Here is a 19,992-nt window from a genome sequence, read left to right on the forward strand (position 1 = left end):
GGCTAGGGTCAGTTTGTTATATCTGGAGTACTTCTCCTGTCCTATCCGGTGTCCTGTGTGAATTTAAGTATGCTCTCTCTAATTGTCTCTTTCTCGCTCTCTCGGAGGACCTGAGCCCTAGGACCATGCCTCAGGACTACCTGGCATGATGACTCCTTGCTGTCCACCTTGCCGTGCTGCTGCTCCAGTTTCAACTGTTCTGCCTGTGATTATTATTATTTGACCATGCTGGTCATTTATGAACATTTGAACATCTTGGCCATGTTCTGTTATAATCTCCACCCGGCACAGCCAGTAGAGGACTGGCCACCCCACATAGCCTGGTTCCTCTCTAGGTTTCTTCCTAGGTTTTGGCCTTTCTAGGGAGTTTTTCCTAGCCACCGTGCTTCTACACCTGCATTGCTTGCTGTTTGGGGTTTTAGGCTAGGTTTCTGAACAGCACTTTGAGATATCAGCTGATGTACGAAGGGGTATATAAAATAAATTTGATTTGATTTGGTTTGATTTAAGCCATTGAATGCTCCAAAAGAACCCCCTATGTTGTCAGTGCAACATACACAACTGTGTGCGTGTGTGTGTGTGTATGTATGTGTGTGTGTATGTGTGTGTGTATGTATGTATGTGTGTGTGTATATGTGTGTGTGTGTGTATGTGTGTGTGTGTGTGTGTATGTGTGTGTATGTGTGTGTATGTGTCCTGACCACTAGCTGGGCTCATGATGTTCTGCTGCTGGACTGGTACAGGGCTGGTGGGAGGGGCCTGGTTCATCTGTAGGAGGGCCTTACGAGGGTCCAGCCAGGTGGTCGACTGGTCCAGATGGCTGCACAGAGAGAAGAGAAGAGTCCATCACTGAACGAAATGAACAACTGTCATGAAACTTTTTAAAAACGTTAATGGAAAATGGAATCAAAAACTGCAAGAAGAGTAGAGTTATTAAGAGCATAAAATATGTGCTGATTCTTCTACAGGGCCCACAACTTATTTTAGGAGAAAGAGAAAACTGGGAAGCTGATTTGAAGCTGAAAAGTATATTGTCCAGACGCCATCTCTGTAAATGACGGTCCATATCACTGGACGACACATTATACTGTATAGAGCTTCCCTTTAGGGAGGGAACCCCACAAACTGAACTGAACCAAGGCCTGAAAACTATCCCCCAAAAAACCAATCTCGGCGAGAGGAGTTGACACATTTATCCAAGAGAGGAGTTGACACATTTATCCAAGAGAGGAGTTGACACATTTATCCAAGAGAGGAGTTGACACATTTATCCAAGAGAGGAGTTGACACATTTATCCAAGAGAGGAGTTGACACATTTATCCAAGAGAGGAGTTGACACATTTATCCAAGAGAGGAGTTGACACATTTATCCAAGAGAGGAGTTGACACATTTATCCAAGAGAGGAGTTGACACATTTATCCAAGAGACACTTTTTCCATAACGTTATCGAGCGAATTAAGAAGGTGTTACGGTGCGTGAATGAGGACCCAAAAGCGAATTAACTTAAACAGAGCTTCTTTAATTACCAAACATAGGTAGGCTCAGACGGACCGGCAGATTCCGACAGGACAAGACAAGGTTACAGCAAACATGACGACAGTCTGGTTCAGGCATGAAACACAACAAACAAGAATCCGACAAAGACAGGAGCAGAAACAGAGAGAGATATAGGGACCTAATCAGAGGGAAAAAGGGAACAGGTGGGAAAAGGGGTGACGAGGTGGTTAGGAGGAGACAAGGCACAGCTGGGGGAAAGAGGGGGAGAAAAGGTAACCTAACAACGACCAGCAGAGGGAGACAGGGTGAAGGGAAAGGACAGAGACAAGACACAACATGACAGTACATGACAGTACCCCCCCACTCACCGAGCGCCTCCTGGCGCACTCGAGGAGGAAACCTGGCGGCAACGGAGGAAATCCTCGATCAGCGCACGGTCCAGCACGTCCCGAGAGGGAACCCAACTCCTCTCCTCAGGACCGTACCCCTCCCAATCTACGAGGTACTGGTGACCACGGCCCCGAGGACGCATGTCCAAAATTCTACGGACCCTGTAGATGGGTGCGCCCTCGACAAGGATGGGGGGGGGGGGGAAGACGAGCGGGGGCGCGAAGGACGGGCTTGATGCAGGAGACATGGAAGACCGGGTGGACGCGACGAAGGTATCGCGGAAGAAGAAGTCGAACTGCGACAGGATTAATGACCCGTGAAATACGGAACGGACCAATGAACCGCGGGGTCAACTTGCGAGAAGCCGTCTTAAGGGGAAGGTTCTGAGTGGAGAGCCAAACTCTCTGACCGCGACAATATCTAGGACTCTTAGTTCTACGCTTATTAGCAGCCCTCACAGTCTGCGTCCTATAACGGCAAAGTGCAGACCTGACCCTCTTCCAGGTGCGCTCGCAACGTTGGACAAAAGCCTGAGCGGAGGGGACGCTGGACTCGGCGAACTGAGATGAGAACAGCGGAGGCTGGTACCCGAGGCTACTCTGAAAAGGAGATAGCCCGGTCGCAGACGAAGGAAGCGAGTTGTGGGCGTATTCTGCCCAGGGGAGCTGTTCTGACCAAGACGCAGGGTTGCGAAAAGAAAGACTGCGTAAGATGCGACCAATAGTCTGATTGGCCCGTTCTGCTTGACCGTTAGACTGGGGGTGAAAGCCGGAAGAGAGACTGACGGAAGCCCCAATCAAACGGCAAAACTCCCTCCAAAATTGAGACGTGAATTGCGGACCTCTGTCCGAAACGACGTCTGACGGAAGGCCATGAATTCTGAAAACATTCTCGATGATGATTTGTGCCGTCTCTTTAGCAGAAGGAAGCTTAGCAAGGGGAATGAAATGAGCCGCCTTAGAGAACCTATCGACAACCGTAAGAATAACAGTCTTCCCCGCTGACGAAGGCAGTCCGGTGACAAAATCTAAGGCGATGTGAGACCACGGTCGAGAGGGAATAGGAAGCGGCCTGAGACGGCCGGCAGGAGGAGAGTTACCGGACTTAGTCTGCGCGCAGACCGAACAAGCAGCCACGAAACGACGCGTGTCATGCTCCCGGGTGGGCCACCAAAAACGCTGGCGAATGGAAGCAAGCGTACCCCGAACGCCAGGGTGGCCGGCTAACTTGGCAGAGTGAGCCCACTGAAGAACGGCCAGACGAGTAGGAACGGGAACGAAAAGAAGGTTCCTAGGACAAGCGCGCGGCGACGGAGTGTGAGTGAGCGCTTGCTTTACCTGCCTCTCAATTCCCCAGACAGTCAACCCGACAACACGCCCCTCAGGGAGAATCCCCTCGGGGTCAGTGGAGGCTACTGAAGAACTGAAGAGACGAGACAAAGCATCAGGCTTGGTGTTCTTAGAGCCCGGACGATAAGAAATCACGAACTCGAAACGAGCGAAAAACAGCGCCCAACGCGCCTGACGCGCATTAAGTCGTTTGGCAGAACGGATGTACTCAAGGTTCCTATGGTCAGTCCAAACGACAAAAGGAACGGTCGCCCCCTCCAACCACTGTCGTCATTCGCCTAGGGCTAACCGGATGGCGAGCAGTTCGCGGTTACCCACATCATAGTTACGTTCCGACGGCGACAGGCGATGAGAAAAATACGCGCATGGGTGGACCTTGTCGTCAGAGAGGGAGCGCTGAGAAAGAATGGCTCCCACGCCCACCTCTGACGCGTCAACCTCGACAACGAACTGTCTAGAGACGTCAGGTGTAACAAGGATAGGAGCGGATGTAAAACGATTCTTGAGGAGATCAAAAGCTCCCTGGGCGGAAACGGACCACTTAAAGCACGTCTTGACAGAAGTAAGGGCTGTGAGAGGAGCTGCCACCTGACCGAAATTACGGATGAAACGACGATAGAAGTTCGCGAAGCCGAGAAAGCGCTGCAGCTCGACGCGTGACTTAGGGACGGGCCAATCAATGACAGCTTGGACCTTAGCGGGATCCATCTTAATGCCTTCAGCGGAAATAACAGAACCGAGAAATGTGACGGAGGAGGCATGAAAAGTGCACTTCTCAGCCTTCACAAAAAGACAATTCTCTAAAAGGCGCTGGAGGACACGTCGAACGTGCTGAACATGAATCTGGAGTGACGGTGAAAAAATCAGGATATCGTCAAGGTAAACGAAAACAAAGATGTTCAGCATGTCTCTCAGGACATCATTGACTAATGCCTGAAAGACAGCTGGAGCGTTAGCGAGGCCGAAAGGAAGAACCCGGTATTCAAAGTGCCCTAACGGAGTGTTAAACGCCGTCTTCCACTCGTCCCCCTCCCTGATGCGCACGAGATGGTAAGCGTTACGAAGGTCCAACTTAGTGAAAAACCTGGCTCCCTGCAGGATCTCGAAGGCTGAAGACATAAGAGGAAGCGGATAACGATTCTTCACTGTTATGTCATTCAGCCCTCGATAATCTATGCAGGGGCGCAGAGACCCGTCCTTCTTCTTGACAAAAAAAAACCCCGCTCCGGCGGGAGAGGAGGAGGGGACTATGGTACCGGCGTCAAGAGCTACAGACAAATAATCTTCGAGAGCCTTACGTTCGGGAGCCGACAGAGAGTATAGTCTACCCCGGGGGGGGGTGGTTCCCGGAAGGAGATCAATACTACAATCATACGACCGGTGTGGAGGAAGAGAGGTGGCCCTGGACCGACTGAACACCGTGCGCAGATCGTGATATTCCTCCGGCACCCCTGTCAAATCACCAGGCTCCTCCTGTGAAGAAGAGACAGAGGAAACAGGAGGGATAGCAGACATTAAACATTTCACATGACAAGAGACGTTCCAGGAGAGGATAGAATTACTAGACCAATTAATGGAAGGATTATGACAAACTAGCCAGGGATGGCCCAAAACAACAGGTGTAAAAGGTGAACGAAAAATTAAAAAAGAAATGGTTTCACTATGATTACCAGAAACAGTGAGGGTTAAAGGTAGCGTCTCACGCTGAATCCTGGGGAGAGGACTACCATCCAGGGCGAACAAGAACGTGGGCTCCTTTAACTGTCTGAGAGGAATGTCATGTTCCCGAGCCCAGGTCTCGTCCATAAAACAGCCCTCCGCCCCAGAGTCTATTAAGGCACTGCAGGAAGCTGACGAACCGGTCCAGCGTAGATGGACCGACAAGGTAGTGCAGGATCTTGAAGGAGAGACAGGAGTAGTAGCGCTCACCAGTAGCCCTCCGCTTACTGACGAGCTCTGGCCTTTTACTGGACATGAAGTGACAAAATGACCAGCGGAACCGCAATAGAGACAGAGGCGGTTGGTGATTCTCCGTTCCCTCTCCTTAGTCGAGATGCGGATACCTCCCAGCTGCATGGGCTCAGCACCCGAGCCGGCAGAGGAAGATGGTAGTGATGCGGAGAGGGGGGCAACGGAGAACGCGAGCTCCTTTCCACGAGCTCGGTGACGAAGATCAACCCGTCGCTCAATGCGAATAGCGAGTTCAATCAAGGAATCCACGCTGGAAGGAACCTCCCGGGAGAGAATCTCATCCTTTACCTCTGCGCGGAGACCCTCCAGAAAACGAGCGAGCAAAGCCGGCTCGTTCCAGCCACTGGAGGCATCAAGAGTGCGAAACTCAATAGAGTAGTCTGTTATGGATCGATTACCTTGACATAGGGAAGACAGGGCCCTGGAAGCCTCCTCCCCAAAAACAGATCGATCAAAAACCCGTATCATCTCCTCCTTAAAGTCCTGATACTGGTTAGTACACTCAGCCCTTGCCTCCCAGATTGCCGTGCCCCACTCACGAGCCCGTCCAATAAGGAGAGATATGACGTAGGCGACACGAGCAGTGCTCCTGGAGTAAGTGTTGGGCTGGAGAGAAAACACAATATCACACTGGGTGAGGAACGAGCGGCATTCAGTGGGCTCCCCAGAGTAACACGGCGGGTTATTGATTCTGGGCTCCGGAGATTCGAAAGCCCTGGAAGTGGCCGGTGGATCGAGGCGGAGATGGTGAACCTGTTCTGTGAGGTTGGAGACTTGGGTGGCCAGGGTCTCAACGGCATGTCGAGCAGCAGACACTTCCTGCTCGTGTCTGCCTAGCATCGCTCCCTGGATCCCGACGGCTGAGTGGAGAGGATCCGAAGTCGCTGGGTCCATTCTTGGTCGGATTCTTCTGTTACGGTGCGTGAATGAGGACCCAAAAGCGAATTAACTTAAACAGAGCTTCTTTAATTACCAAACATAGGTAGGCTCAGACGGACCGGCAGATTCCGACAGGACAAGACAAGGTTACAGCAAACATGACGACAGTCTGGTTCAGGCATGAAACACAACAAACAAGAATCCGACAAAGACAGGAGCAGAAACAGAGAGAGATATAGGGACCTAATCAGAGGGAAAAAGGGAACAGGTGGGAAAAGGGGTGACGAGGTGGTTAGGAGGAGACAAGGCACAGCTGGGGGAAAGAGGGGGAGAAAAGGTAACCTAACAACGACCAGCAGAGGGAGACAGGGTGAAGGGAAAGGACAGAGACAAGACACAACATGACAGTACATGACAGAAGGAATATCGACGTAATTTTTAACGACGTCGGCTAAGAAGCTAAATATGGTTTTCCTTCCAAATAGTAATTATTGTATGTTTAAGAATACGTCACAAGATAAAAGATAAATGGCCCTTATTAAACTCTCCAGATCAATGGATTTAACTTGTTTTGACTTCTATGACTAAACAATAAGTCCAGAGGAGGTGTGGTATATATCAAAATACCACGGCTAACGGCTGCTCTTTAAACACAGCCCTTAGCCGTGGTATATTGGACATATACCACAAACCACTGAGGTGCCTTATTGCTAATATAAACTGGCTAGCAATGTAATTAGAATAGTAAAAAGTCATGTTTTTGTCATTCCCATGGTACACAGTCTGATATACCATGACGTTCTACCAATCAGCATTCAGGGCTCAAACCACACAGTTTAGAATTGTAAATACATTTTGTATGTGCTATAGATACATTTGACAGGAGAGTTTGAGTGATGAAAATTGGACAGAGAATCGCAACCTGTCGTTTGCCTGCCCCCTGCTTCTGTAATACAGTCTGCATCTGGGTCTTATCCTGAGCCTTGACATGAACTAAACATGGCCATTAACAAGGGCATAGTAACATGAGGCCACAACTAAAAACGCAGTCAAATGCTATGTATTAAATCTGTTTGCTATATCGTCATTCAACATATTTATTGTACTGTATAAAATGTTACGCTGCTGTAGCCTAGAATGGTATATAAATTAATAGCCTGTGATAGCCAACAGATGCTAATGTAGCCTATGATTCTCCACATTTAATGTCCTTTTAATTGTGGACATTTTCCCATAACAGAAGCACGCGAGGGAGTTCTGTAACTTCCATTTCAAAGTTCTACTCTCGCAGGGCTCCAACTGAGTAAAACACACTTGATGCGGTTATCCATAAGAAAAGTCGACATTTGAATGTAGTTGACTTTAAACCACCTCTGAGATAATTTATCTAAAGAGCTCTAGTGCGCCTAAAGTCATTTTCCAATGCTTTGTAGCCGTTATATCAGTTAATATGTTTTATGGTAAACAGGAGTCTCCCGTAAAGACCAATCCAAATAGTCTACTGTAACGGCTGTCTTCCTCTGACGAGGAAAAGTGGTAAGGATCGGAGGACGAATGTGCAGCGTGGTACGTGTTCATGCTCTTTATTAAAACAACACTGAAACAAAACAATAAAGGACACGTGAAATAACCAAACGAAACAGTTCCATGTGGAACACACAGACACAGCAAATAACCACCCACCAAACAGTTCCATGTGGAACACACAGACACAGCAAATAACCAACCACCAAACAGTTCCATGTGGAACACACAGACACAGCAAATAACCACCCACCAAACAGTTCCATGTGGAACACACAGACACAGCAAATAACCACCCACCAAACAGTTCCATGTGGAACACACAGACACAGCAAATAACCACCCACCAAACAGTTCCATGTGGAACACACAGACACAGCAAATAACCACCCACCAAACAGTTCCATGTGGAACACACAGACACAGAAAATAACCACCCACCAAACAGTTCCATGTGGAACACACAGACACAGCAAATAACCACCCACCAAACAGTTCCATGTGGAACACACAGACACAGCAAATAACCACCCACCAAACAGTTCCATGTGGAACACAGACACAGCAAATAACCAAACACCAAACAGTTCCATGTGGAACACAGACACAGCAAATAACCACCCACCAAACAGTTCCATGTGGAACACAGACACAGCAAATAACCACCCACCAAACAGTTCCATGTGGAACAAACAGACACAGAAAATAAACACCCACGAAACACAAGTGGGAAAAGGCTACCTAAGTATGATTCTCAATCAGAGACAACTAACGACACCTGCCTCTGATTGAGAACCATACCAGGCCAAACGCAAAACACAACATAGAAAAGGGAACATAGACAACCCACCCAAATCACGTCCTGACCATACTAAAACAAAGATAAATCCAAGGAACTAAGGTCAGAACGTGACATCTACCTACAACTGGTAAACAATCTAAATAGTCTACTGGTAAACATGTGTCTCCATAGTGACCAATCTAAATAGTCTACTGGTAAACAGTAGTCTCCATAGTGACCAATCTAAATAGTCTACTGGTAAACAGGAGTCTCCATAATAACCAATCTAAATAGTCTACTGGTAAACAGGAGTCTCCACAATAACCAATCTAAATAGTATACTGGTAAACAGGGGTCTCCATAGTGACCAATCTAAATAGTCTACTGGTAAACAGGGGTCTCCATAGTGACCAATCTAAATAGTCTACTGGTAATCAGCAGTCTCCATAGTGACCAATCTAAATAGTCTACTGGTAAACAGGAGTCTCCATGATGACCAATCTAAATAGTCTACTGGTAAACATGTGTCTCCATAGTGACCAATCTAAATAGTCTACTGGTAAACATGTGTCTCCATAGTGACCAATCTAAATAGTCTACTGGTAAACAGCAGCCTCCATGATGACCAATCTAAATAGTCTACTGGTAAACAGGAGTCTCCATGATGACCAATCTAAATAGTCTACTGGTAAACAGCAGTCTCCATGATGACCAATCTAAATAGTCTACTGGTAAACAGCAGTCTCCATGATGACCAATCTAAATAGTCTACTGGTAAACAGCAGTCTCCATGATGACCAATCTAAATAGTCTACTGGTAAACAGGTGTCTCCATAATAACCAATCTAAATAGTCTACTGGTAAACAGCAGTCTCCATGATGACCAATCTAAATAGTCTACTGGTAAACAGGAGTCTCCATAGTGACCAATCTAAATAGTCTACTGGTAAACAGGAGTCTCCATAATAACCAATCTAAATAGTCTACTGGTAAACAGGAGTCTCCATAGTGACCAATCTAAATAGTCTACTGGTAAACAGTAGTCTCCATAGTGACCAATCTAAATAGTCTACTGGTAAACAGGAGTCTCCATAGTGACCAATCTAAATAGTCTACTGGTAAACAGGGGTCTCCATAGTGACCAATCTAAATAGTCTACTGGTAAACAGCAGTCTCCATAGTGACCAATCTAAATAGTCTACTGGTAAACAGCAGTCTCCATGATGACCAATCTAAATAGTCTACTGGTAAACAGGGTGTCTCCATAGTGACCAATCTAAATAGTCTACTGGTAAACAGGAGTCTCCACAATAACCAATCTAAATAGTCTACTGGTAAACAGCAGTCTCCATGATGACCAATCTAAATAGTCTACTGGTAAACATGTGTCTCCATAGTGACCAATCTAAATAGTCTACTGGTAAACAGGAGTCTCCATAATAACCAATCTAAATAGTATACTGCTAAACAGGAGTCTCCATAATAACCAATCTAAATAGTCTACTGGTAAACAGGAGTCTCCATAGTGACCAATCTAAATAGTCTACTGGTAAACAGTAGTCTCCATACTGACGAATCTAAATAGTCTACTGGTAAACAGGAGTCTCCATGATGACCAATCTAAATAGTGTACTGGTAAACAGGAGTCTCCATGATGACCAATCTAAATAGTCTACTGGTAAACAGCAGTCTCCATAGTGACGAATCTAAATAGTCTACTGGTAAACAGGGTGTCTCCATGATGACCAATCTAAATAGTCTACTGGTAACAGGAGTCCCCATAGTGACCAATCTAAATAGCCTGCTGGTAAACAGGAATCTCCACAATAACCAATCTAAATAGTCTACCTACAACTGGTAAACATGAGTCTCACACTCACTCACTCAGTAACAAGCTGTTCACTGTCTGATAGTCAGCAGAAGCAGGTTACAGTTAAATATCTCCATTTTTACGTGGGCCGTGGTGCAATTTAATAGTAGCCCAAAAACCTGCCACCCGCGACCAATATGTCTTCACCCGGGACATCGTTTTCGATCCTGGTAGCCAACAACTTAACTTTGAGCCAATCAGAGAGCATGAACCCCGACGTGGGGAACCAACAGGAGTGACAACAAAAAGGAAAAAGAGGGCATTTTCTCCACTAATCCAAGGTTAAATCACAGAGTTTCTAAGCCCAGAGGCGCAACATCACCAGACTTCTAGGAACGCGTCAAAGCGGACCAGGCGTACCAAGCAGGCCAAGCGGACCAAGCAGACCAGGCGGACCTAGCGGACCAAGTGGACCAAGCAGACCAAGTGGACCAGGCGGACCAAGCAGACCAAGCGGACCAAGCGGACCAGGCGGACCAGGCGGACCAAGCGGACCAAGCGGACCAGGCGGACCAGGCGGACCAAGCGGACCAGGCGGACCAGGCGGACCAAGCGGATCAAGCGGACCAGGCGGACCAAGCGGACCAGGCGGACCAAGCGGACCAGGCGGACCAAGCGGACAAGGCGGCCCAGGCGGACCAGGCGGACCAGGCGGACCAGGCGGACCAGGCGGACCAAGCGGACCAGGCGGACCAGGCGGACCAAGCGGACCAGGCGGACCAAGCGGACCAGGCGGACCAAGCGGACCAGGCGGACCAAGCGGACCAGGCGGACCAAGCGGACCAGGCGGACCAAGCAGACCAGGCGGACCAAGCGGACCAGGCGGACCAGGCCGAGGTTTGAGGAGTCAATGAGAGAAGGGAAAAGGTCTTCCTTAGTTGTTAAATACAATCGACTATAGATTGGAGTCATTATCTAGTTGAACATCTTAGTAATCCAACCTCTTGAAGATGACAAACTGACACGTTTTCGTCAAAAACAACTTCTTATCAAAGGAGTGCCTTTGATTGAACAGCGCGAGACAACCGTTAGATCAGGGATGCGTTCAGTACTTTATTTTATTCTGGAATGAATGACCAGTTGAAAAACTGGGAGGAGTTGGGTTGTGGGTTGGGGAACGCTGTCAGCATGGCCAATCCCTTTAAATACGTCACTCATTGCATCAAGTCACACCTCGCCACAACAAACGGTAGCAAACAGACCCCCTGTTCAAGAACACACAAGAACGTTTTGGGGAACATAGCAAACATGAAAGCGAACTGAACGTACCCCTCAAACTGTACTGTCTTTGGCTAAATGTCATGAGCCAGTCACAATTCATATTCAATGTAGGCTATGGGATGGTAGCTAGCTAAGTACAGAGATGCAATGCACACAACACTAAATACTTCCTCCAAGCTAGCTAACCACTGTAGCTAGTATTGACATAATTAAATCACAATGGATTAGTTTCCATGAAACAGCTTCCTGTGTTAGTTGGCGAGCACCATACTTAGCTAGCTAGGATGCTGTGCTAGCTGGTGAATACGGTAATGTTAGCTAGCTAGCTAAACATTTGTCTATGGTCTGGCACTGGCAGTATGGGATTATAGAAAGTGAATTAAATTGTTTCTTCGTCATCTTGCTAGGTAGTTATCTAGCTGTAGCCATCTGGCTAGTATCAACTAAGGCCTTCTTTAAAATAGCATGACTAAGCAACACACATGGTCAACACTGCCAATCAATGCTACTTTCACCATCTTGTTTGGAGTATTTTAACAAGGCTGACTACTTCAAGGTCTTTGCTGTGTGAACACAAAAAAGATTGGTTGAATGCCGACACTGTTCAGAGGTGCAAAGTACTGTTGGCAGGCAAACATTTGACAATCATACAGGTGTGTCTGAGCTTTTATAGAGTAGAGACAGGATCACAATAGAGCTCCCTGCTCCTCTCTTCCTGCCTGCTCCTCCCTTCCTGCCTGCTCCTCCCTTCCTGCCTGCTCCTCCCTTCCTGTCTGCTCCTCCCTTCCTGCCTTCTACTACCTTCTACTTCCTTCCTGCCTGCTCCTTCCTTTCTGCCCTCTCCTCCCTTCCTGCCTGCTCCTCCCTTCCTGCCTGTTCCTTTCTTCCTGCCTTCTACTCCCTTCCTGTCTGTTCCTCCCTTCCTTCCTGCTCCTCCCTTCCTGCCTTCTCCTCCCTTCCTGCCTGCTCCTCCCTTCCTGCCTCTACTCTCTTCCTGCCTTCTACTCCCTTCCTGCCTGCTCCTCCCTTCCTGCCTGCTCCTCCCTTCCTGCCTGCTTCTCCCTTCCTGCCTTCTACTACCTTCTACTACCTTCCTGCCTGCTCCTTCCTTCCTGCCCTCTCCTCCCTTCCTGCCTGTTCCTCCCTTCTACTCCCTTCCTGCCTACTCCTCCCTTCCTGCCTGCTCCTCCCTTCCTGCCTGCTCCTCTCTTCCTGCCTGCTCCTCCCTTCCTGCCTGCTCCTCCCTTCCTGCCTGCTCCTCCCTTCCTGTCTGCTCCTCCCTTCCTGCCTTCTACTACCTTCTACTTCCTTCCTGCCTGCTCCTTCCTTTCTGCCCTCTCCTCCCTTCCTGCCTGCTCCTCCCTTCCTGCCTGTTCCTTTCTTCCTGCCTTCTACTCCCTTCCTGTCTGTTCCTCCCTTCCTTCCTGCTCCTCCCTTCCTGCCTTCTCCTCCCTTCCTGCCTGCTCCTCCCTTCCTGCCTCTACTCTCTTCCTGCCTTCTACTCCCTTCCTGCCTGCTCCTCCCTTCCTGCCTGCTCCTCCCTTCCTGCCTGCTTCTCCCTTCCTGCCTTCTACTACCTTCTACTACCTTCCTGCCTGCTCCTTCCTTCCTGCCCTCTCCTCCCTTCCTGCCTGTTCCTCCCTTCTACTCCCTTCCTGCCTACTCCTCCCTTCCTGCCTGCTCCTCCCTTCCTGCCTGCTGCTCCCTTCCTGTCTGCTCCTTCCTTCCTGCCTGCTCCTCCCTTCCTGTCTGCTCCTCCCTTCCTGCCTGCTCCTTCCTTCCTGTCTGCTCCTCCCTTCCTGTCTGCTCTTCCCTTCCTGTCTTCTCCTCCCTTCCTGCCTGCTCCTCCCTTCCTGCCTGCTGCTCCCTTCCTGTCTGCTGCTCAATTCCTGTCTGCTCCTTCCTTCCTGCCTGCTCCTCCGTTTCCTGTCTGCTCCTCCCTTCCTGTCTTCTCCTCCATTCCTGTCTTCTCCTCCCTTCCTGCCTGCTCCTCCCTTCCTGCCTGCTCCTCCCGTCCTGTGTATCTGAACTACAACATACTGGTTCATTTACTCTAAAACTCAAACAGATAATCACAACTCTAAATAGTGTAAATTCAACCAGCCATATCATACCTCTTACAGCGGGAAACGAGGCAACAGTAAACATGTCGCCCCCCAGGAATTACGCAGACCAATTGGACCAATTGAGATATGGATTAACACATTTCGGTTGATTACTATAGCGCCTGCCTTGATCCAATCAGTGTCCTTATGTAAATGACGGATCTCTATGTCAAGACACATCAGTGTCGTTGGCAGGTAGCCTAGCGGTTAAGAGCGTTGGGCCAGTACCCGAAAGGTCACTGGTTTAAATCCCCAAGCCGACTAATTGAAAAATCTGCCGATGTGCTCTTGAACAGCGTCTGCTAAATGACTTACATTTAATTTGGGTTGGGGAGGGGATAGGGGACTGACTGACTGGCTGGTCTAGTGAGGGGATAGGGGACTGACTAACTGGCTGGTCTAGTGAGGGGATAGGGGACTGACTGACTGGCTGGGTTGGGGCGGGGATAGGGGACTGACTGACTGGCTGTTCTAGTGAGGGGATAGGGGACTGACTGACTGGCTGGTCTAGTGAGGGGATAGGGGACTGACTGACTGGCTGGTCTAGTGAGGGGATAGGGAACTGACTGACTGGCTGGTCTAGTGAGGAGATAGGGGACTGACTGACTGGCTGATCTAGTGAGGGGATAGAGGGACTGACTGACTGGCTGGGTTGGGGAGGGGATAGGGGACTGACTGACTGACTGGTCTAGTGAGGGGATAGGGGACTGACTGACTGGCTGGGTTGGGGAGGGGATAGTGGACTGACTGACTGGCTGGTCTAGTGAGGGGTTAGGGGACTGACTGACTGGCTGGTCTAGTGAGGGGATAGAGGACTGACTGACTGGCTGGGTTGGGGAGGGGATAGGGGACTGACTGACTGGCTGGGTAGGGGAGGGGATAAGGGACTGACTGACTGGCTGGTATAGTGAGGGGATAGGGTACTGACTGACTGGCTGGGTTGGGGATAGGGGACTGACTGACTGGCTGGTCTAGTGAGGGGATAGGGGACTGACTGACTGGCTGGTCTAGTGAGGGGATAGGGAACTGACTGACTGGCTGGTCTAGTGAGGGGATAGGGGACTGACTGACTGGCTGGTCTAGTGAGGGGATAGGGGACTGACTGACTGACTGGGTTGGGGAGGGGATAGGGGACTGACTGACTGGTCTAGTGAGGGGATAGGGGACTGACTGACTGGCTGGGTTGGGGAGGGGATAGTGGACTGTCTGACTGGCTGGTCTAGTGAGGGGATAGGGGACTGACTGACTGGCTGGTCTAGTGAGGGGATAGGGGACTGACTGACTGGCTGGGTTGTGGAGGGGATAGGGGACTGACTGACTGGCTGGGTTGGGGAGGGGATAGTGGACTGACTGACTGGCTGGTCTAGTGAGGGGTTAGGGGACTGACTGACTGGCTGGTCTAGTGAGGGGATAGAGGACTGACTGACTGGCTGGGTTGGGGAGGGGATAGGGGACTGACTGACTGGCTGGGTTGGGGAGGGGATAAGGGACTGACTGACTGGCTGGTATAGTGAGGGGATAGGGTACTGACTGACTGGCTGGGTTGGGGATAGGGGACTGACTGACTGGCTGGTCTAGTGAGGGGATAGGGGACTGACTGACTGGCTGGTCTAGTGAGGGGATAGGGAACTGACTGACTGGCTGGTCTAGTGAGGGGATAGGGGACTGACTGACTGGCTGGTCTAGTGAGGGGATAGGGGACTGACTGACTGACTGGGTTGGGGAGGGGATAGGGGACTGACTGACTGGTCTAGTGAGGGGATAGGGGACTGACTGACTGGCTGGGTTGGGGAGGGGATAGTGGACTGTCTGACTGGCTGGTCTAGTGAGGGGATAGGGGACTGACTGACTGGCTGGTCTAGTGAGGGGATAGGGGACTGACTGACTGGCTGGGTTGTGGAGGGGATAGGGGACTGACTGACTGGCTGGGTTGGGGAGGGGATAGGGGACTGACTGACTGGCAGGTCTAGTGAGGGGATAAGGGACTGACTGACTGGCTGGGTTGGGGAGGGGATAGGGGACTGACTGACTGGCTGGTCTAGTGAGGGGATAGGGGACTGACTGACTGGCTGCGTTGGGGAGGGGATAGGGGACTGACTGACTGGCTGGTCTAGTGAGGGGATAGGGGACTGACTGACTGGCTGGTCTAGTGAGGGGATAGGGGACTGACTGACTGGCTGGTCTAGTGAGGGGATAGGGGACTGACTGACTGGCTGGTCTAGTGAGGGGATAGGGGACTGACTGACTGGCTGGGTTGTGGAGGGGATAGGGGACTGACTGACTGGCTGGGTTGGGGAGGGGATAGGGGACTGACTGACTGGCAGGTCTAGTGAGGGGATAAGGGACTGACTGACTGGCTGGGTTGGGGAGGGGATAGGGGACTGACTGACTGGCTGGTCTAGTGCGGGGATAGGGGACTGACTGACTGGCTGGTCTAGTGAGGGGATAGGGGACTGACTGACTGGCTGGTCTAGTGAGGGGATAGGGGACTGACTGACTGGCTGGTCTAGTGAGGGGATAGGGGACTGACTGACTGGCTGGGTTGGGGAGGGGATAGGGGACTGACTGACTGGCTGGTCTAGTGAGGGGATAGGGGACTGACTGACTGGCTGGGTTGGGGAGAGGATAGGGGACTGACTGACTGGCTGGTCTAGTGAGGGGATAGGGGACTGACTGACTGGCTGGGTTGGGGAGGGGATAGGGGACTGACTGACTGGCTGGTCTAGTGAGGGGATAGGGGACTGACTGACTGGCTGGGTTGGGGAGGGGATAGGGGACTGACTGACTGACTGGTCTAGTGAGGGGATAGGGGACTGACTGACTGGCTGGGTTGGGGAGGGGATAGGGAACTGACTGACTGGCTGGTCTAGTGAGGGGATAGGGGACTGACTGACTGGCCGGTCTAGTGAGGGGATAGGGGACTGACTGACTGGCTGGTCTAGTGAGGGGATTGGGGACTGACTGACTGGCTGTTCTAGTGAGGGGATAGGGGACTAACTGACTGGCTGGTCTAGTGAGGGGATAGGGGACTGACTGACTGGCTGGTCTATTGAGGGGATAGGGGACTGACTGACTGGCTGGTCTAGTGAGGGGATAGGGGACTGACTGACTGGCTGGGTTGGGGAGGCCACATAGTGAAGCCATTGATAATTACAGCATTGTTGGTATTTGTTGGCTGATTCAGATGAAGGGTGCTGGTCTCTTCTTACAGGGCCATGTCTGTAGACGCACACGCGCGCGCACACACACACGCACATACACACACACACGCACGCGCGCGCGCGCGCACGCGCACACACACACACACACACACAGGGCGGGTGGGAAGGTCAGTCCCAGACCTCAACAACATGTGTTCCACATTTACAAAGGCTTCACCTGCTGGACAAAGGCTCTGTCTGAGCTACGACCGAATACCCTGCTGCTATTCTCTAGTTCTCTCTTTCTTTCCGATCCATTTAAAGGTCCTTTGTTTATGGCTTGGGCCCTCTCTGGAAGGCTCTAACAAAGTACATCACAACAATACACATAACAAAACAACCAACAGGAAGCTTTGAAAGAATTGTCACATTTCTATTGTTATTTATTTGCAATATGCAACTTTCTGGGAGACCCGACCAAATTCACATAGAAATGTTTTGTTGGGGCCTCTCTGGAAGGCTCTAACAAAGTACATCACAACAATACACATAACAAAACAACCAACAGGAAGCTTTGAAAGAATTGTCACATTTCTATTGTTATTTATTTGCAATATGCAACTTTCTGGGTGACCCGACCAAATTCACATAGAAATGTTTTGTTTTAGATCTGTCACTCTCATTGAAAGCCAGTCTAAGAAGCAGTATGTCTGTTCTATGTGCTCTGTTTCTATGCTTTCCGTTCTTAAGTGTTGTTTTTGCATCTTTTACTTTCAGTTTTGTAAATCAGATTTTAACACCTGAAAATACAATATTCGTGTTAATGTAAAATATATTTCACAGCAGTTTAGACGGTACAATGATTCTCTACACTATACTTGCTTGTTTTGTCACATAAACTGATGTTATGATTAACTATTATAATTTAATCAACCAGGATATGGTGCAGCGATTTCTGCACCTTTAAACTAATGCAGGAGGTTTGACACGTTTTACACTTCTACATGGTAAATAAAAGTTAAAGCAACCTATCATTGTCTTGCAAATACAAATACCTAGGTGTCTGGTTAGACTGTAAACTCTCCTTCCAGACTCACATTAAGCATCTCCAATCCAAAATTAAATATAGAATAGGCTTTCTATATCACAACAACGCATCCTTCACTCATGCTGCCAAACATACCCTCGTAAAACTGACCATCTTACCGATCCTCAACTTTGGCGATGTCATCTATAAAATAGCCTCCAACACCCTACTCAACAAAATGGATGCAGTCTATCACAGTGCCATCCGTTTTGTCACCAAAGCCCCATATACTACCCACCATTGCGAAATGTACACTCTCGTTGGTTGGCCCTCTCTTCATACTCGTCGCCAAACCCACTGGCTCCAGGTCATCTACACGTCTCTGCTAGGTAAAGCCCCGCCTTATCTCAGCTCACTGGTCACCATAGCAGCACCCACTCGTAGCACGCGCTCTTGCAGGTATATCTCACTGGTCACCCCCAAAGCCAACTCCTCCTTTGGTCGCCTTTCCTTCCAGTTCTCTGCTGCTAATGACTGGAACAAACTGCAAAAATATCTGAAGCTGGAGACTCACATCTACCTCACTAACTTTAAGCACCAGCTGTCAGAGCAGCTTACAGATCACTGCACCTGTAAACAGCCCATCCAACTACCTCATTCCCATACTGTATTTATTTATTTATCTTGCTCCTTTGCACCCCAGTATCTCTACTTGCATATTCATCTTCTGCACATGTACCATTCCAGTGTTTAATTGCTATATTGTAATTACTTCGCCACCACAGCCTATTTATTGCCTTAACTCCCTTATCTTACCTCATTTGCACATGCTGTATATAGACTTTTTCTACTGTATTATTGACTGTATGTTTGTTTTACTCCATGTGTAACTCTGTGTTGTTGTATGTGTCAAACTGCTTTGCTTTATCTTGGCCAGGTTGCAGTTGCAAATGAGAACTTGTTCTTAACAAGACTACCTGGTTAAATAAAGGTGAAATATATATATATTTTTTTACATGTTATTCCTATCCCCATTTACACAAACATTCTAAAGTTTAGGGTCACATAGAAATGCCCTTGTTTTTGAAAGAAAAGCATAATATTGGTCAGAATTTCAGTGTAGACAATGTTAATGTTGTAAATGACTATTGTAGCTGGAAATGGCAGATTTTTTTATGGAATATCTACATAGGCGTAGAGAGGCAGATTATCAGCAACCATCACTCCTGTGTTCCAATGGCACGTTGTGTTAGCTAATCCAAGTTTATCATTTTGAAGGACTATCTGATTATTAGAAAACCCTTTTTTGCAATTATGTTAGCATTGCTGAAAACTGTTGTCCTGATTAAAGAAGCAATACAACTGGCCTTCTTTAGACTAGTTGAGTATCTGGAGCATCAGCATTTGTGGGTTAGATTACAGGCTCAAAATGGCCAGAAACAAAGACCTTTCTTCTGAAACTCTTCAGTCTATTCTTGTTCTCAGAAATGAAGGCTATTCCATGTGAGAAATTGGCAAGAAACTGAAGATCTTGTACAACGCTGTGTACTACTTCCTTCACAAAACAATGCAAACTGGCTCTAACCAGAATAGAAAGAGTGGGAGGTGCACAACTGAGCAAGAGGGCCAGTACATTAGTGTCTAGTTTGAGAACCAGACGTCTCACAAGTCCTCAACTGGCAGCTTCATGAAATAGTACCCGCAAAACACTAGTCGCAACGTAAACAGTGAAGAGGTGACTCCAGGATGCTGACCTTCTAGGCAGAGTTCTACTGTCTAGCGTCTGTGTTCTTTTGCCCATCTTTTGCATATCTCAGATTGGCCAATAAAAATACTTTTTTTTTTAATACTTTTTATTGGCCAGTCTGAGATACGGCTTTTTCTTTGCTCCTCTGCCTAGAAGGCCAGCATCCCGGAGTCACCTCTTTACTGTTGATGTTGAGACTGGTGTTTTGCGGGTCTAGCGAAATGCTTGTGTTTCTAGCTCCAACAGTACAGTAATATCTAACTAATTGTTTGTGTTCCTAGCTCCAACAGAGCAGTAATATCTAGCGAAATGCTTGTGTTCCTAGCTCCAACAGTGCAGTAATATCTAACTAAATGCTTGTGTTCCTAGCTCCAACAGCGCAGTAATATCTAACTAAATGCTTGTGTTCCTAGCTCCAACAGTGCAATAATATCTAACTAAATGCTTGTGTTCATAGTTCCAACAGTAATATCTAAATAAATGCTTGTG

The 19,992-nt window shown here is 48.7% G+C and overlaps 1 protein-coding gene across 1 annotated transcript in view; it reads right to left on the reverse strand.

Annotated features, from left to right (window-relative positions):
• The window catches only part of LOC110503298 (Yes1 associated transcriptional regulator), an 80,340-nt gene that overhangs the window by 50,018 nt on the left and 10,330 nt on the right, over positions 1-19,992 (reverse strand). Inside the window, exon 3 of the mRNA XM_036961713.2 lies at positions 702-820. Within this exon, the coding sequence (XP_036817608.2) occupies positions 702-820 (119 nt within the window). The remainder of the gene's footprint in view (positions 1-701; positions 821-19,992) is intronic.

This window comes from Oncorhynchus mykiss, chromosome 24, assembly GCF_057628025.1.
Source record: "Oncorhynchus mykiss isolate SJ-2025 chromosome 24, ASM5762802v1, whole genome shotgun sequence".
In the NCBI taxonomy this organism is placed as follows: domain Eukaryota; kingdom Metazoa; phylum Chordata; class Actinopteri; order Salmoniformes; family Salmonidae; genus Oncorhynchus; species Oncorhynchus mykiss.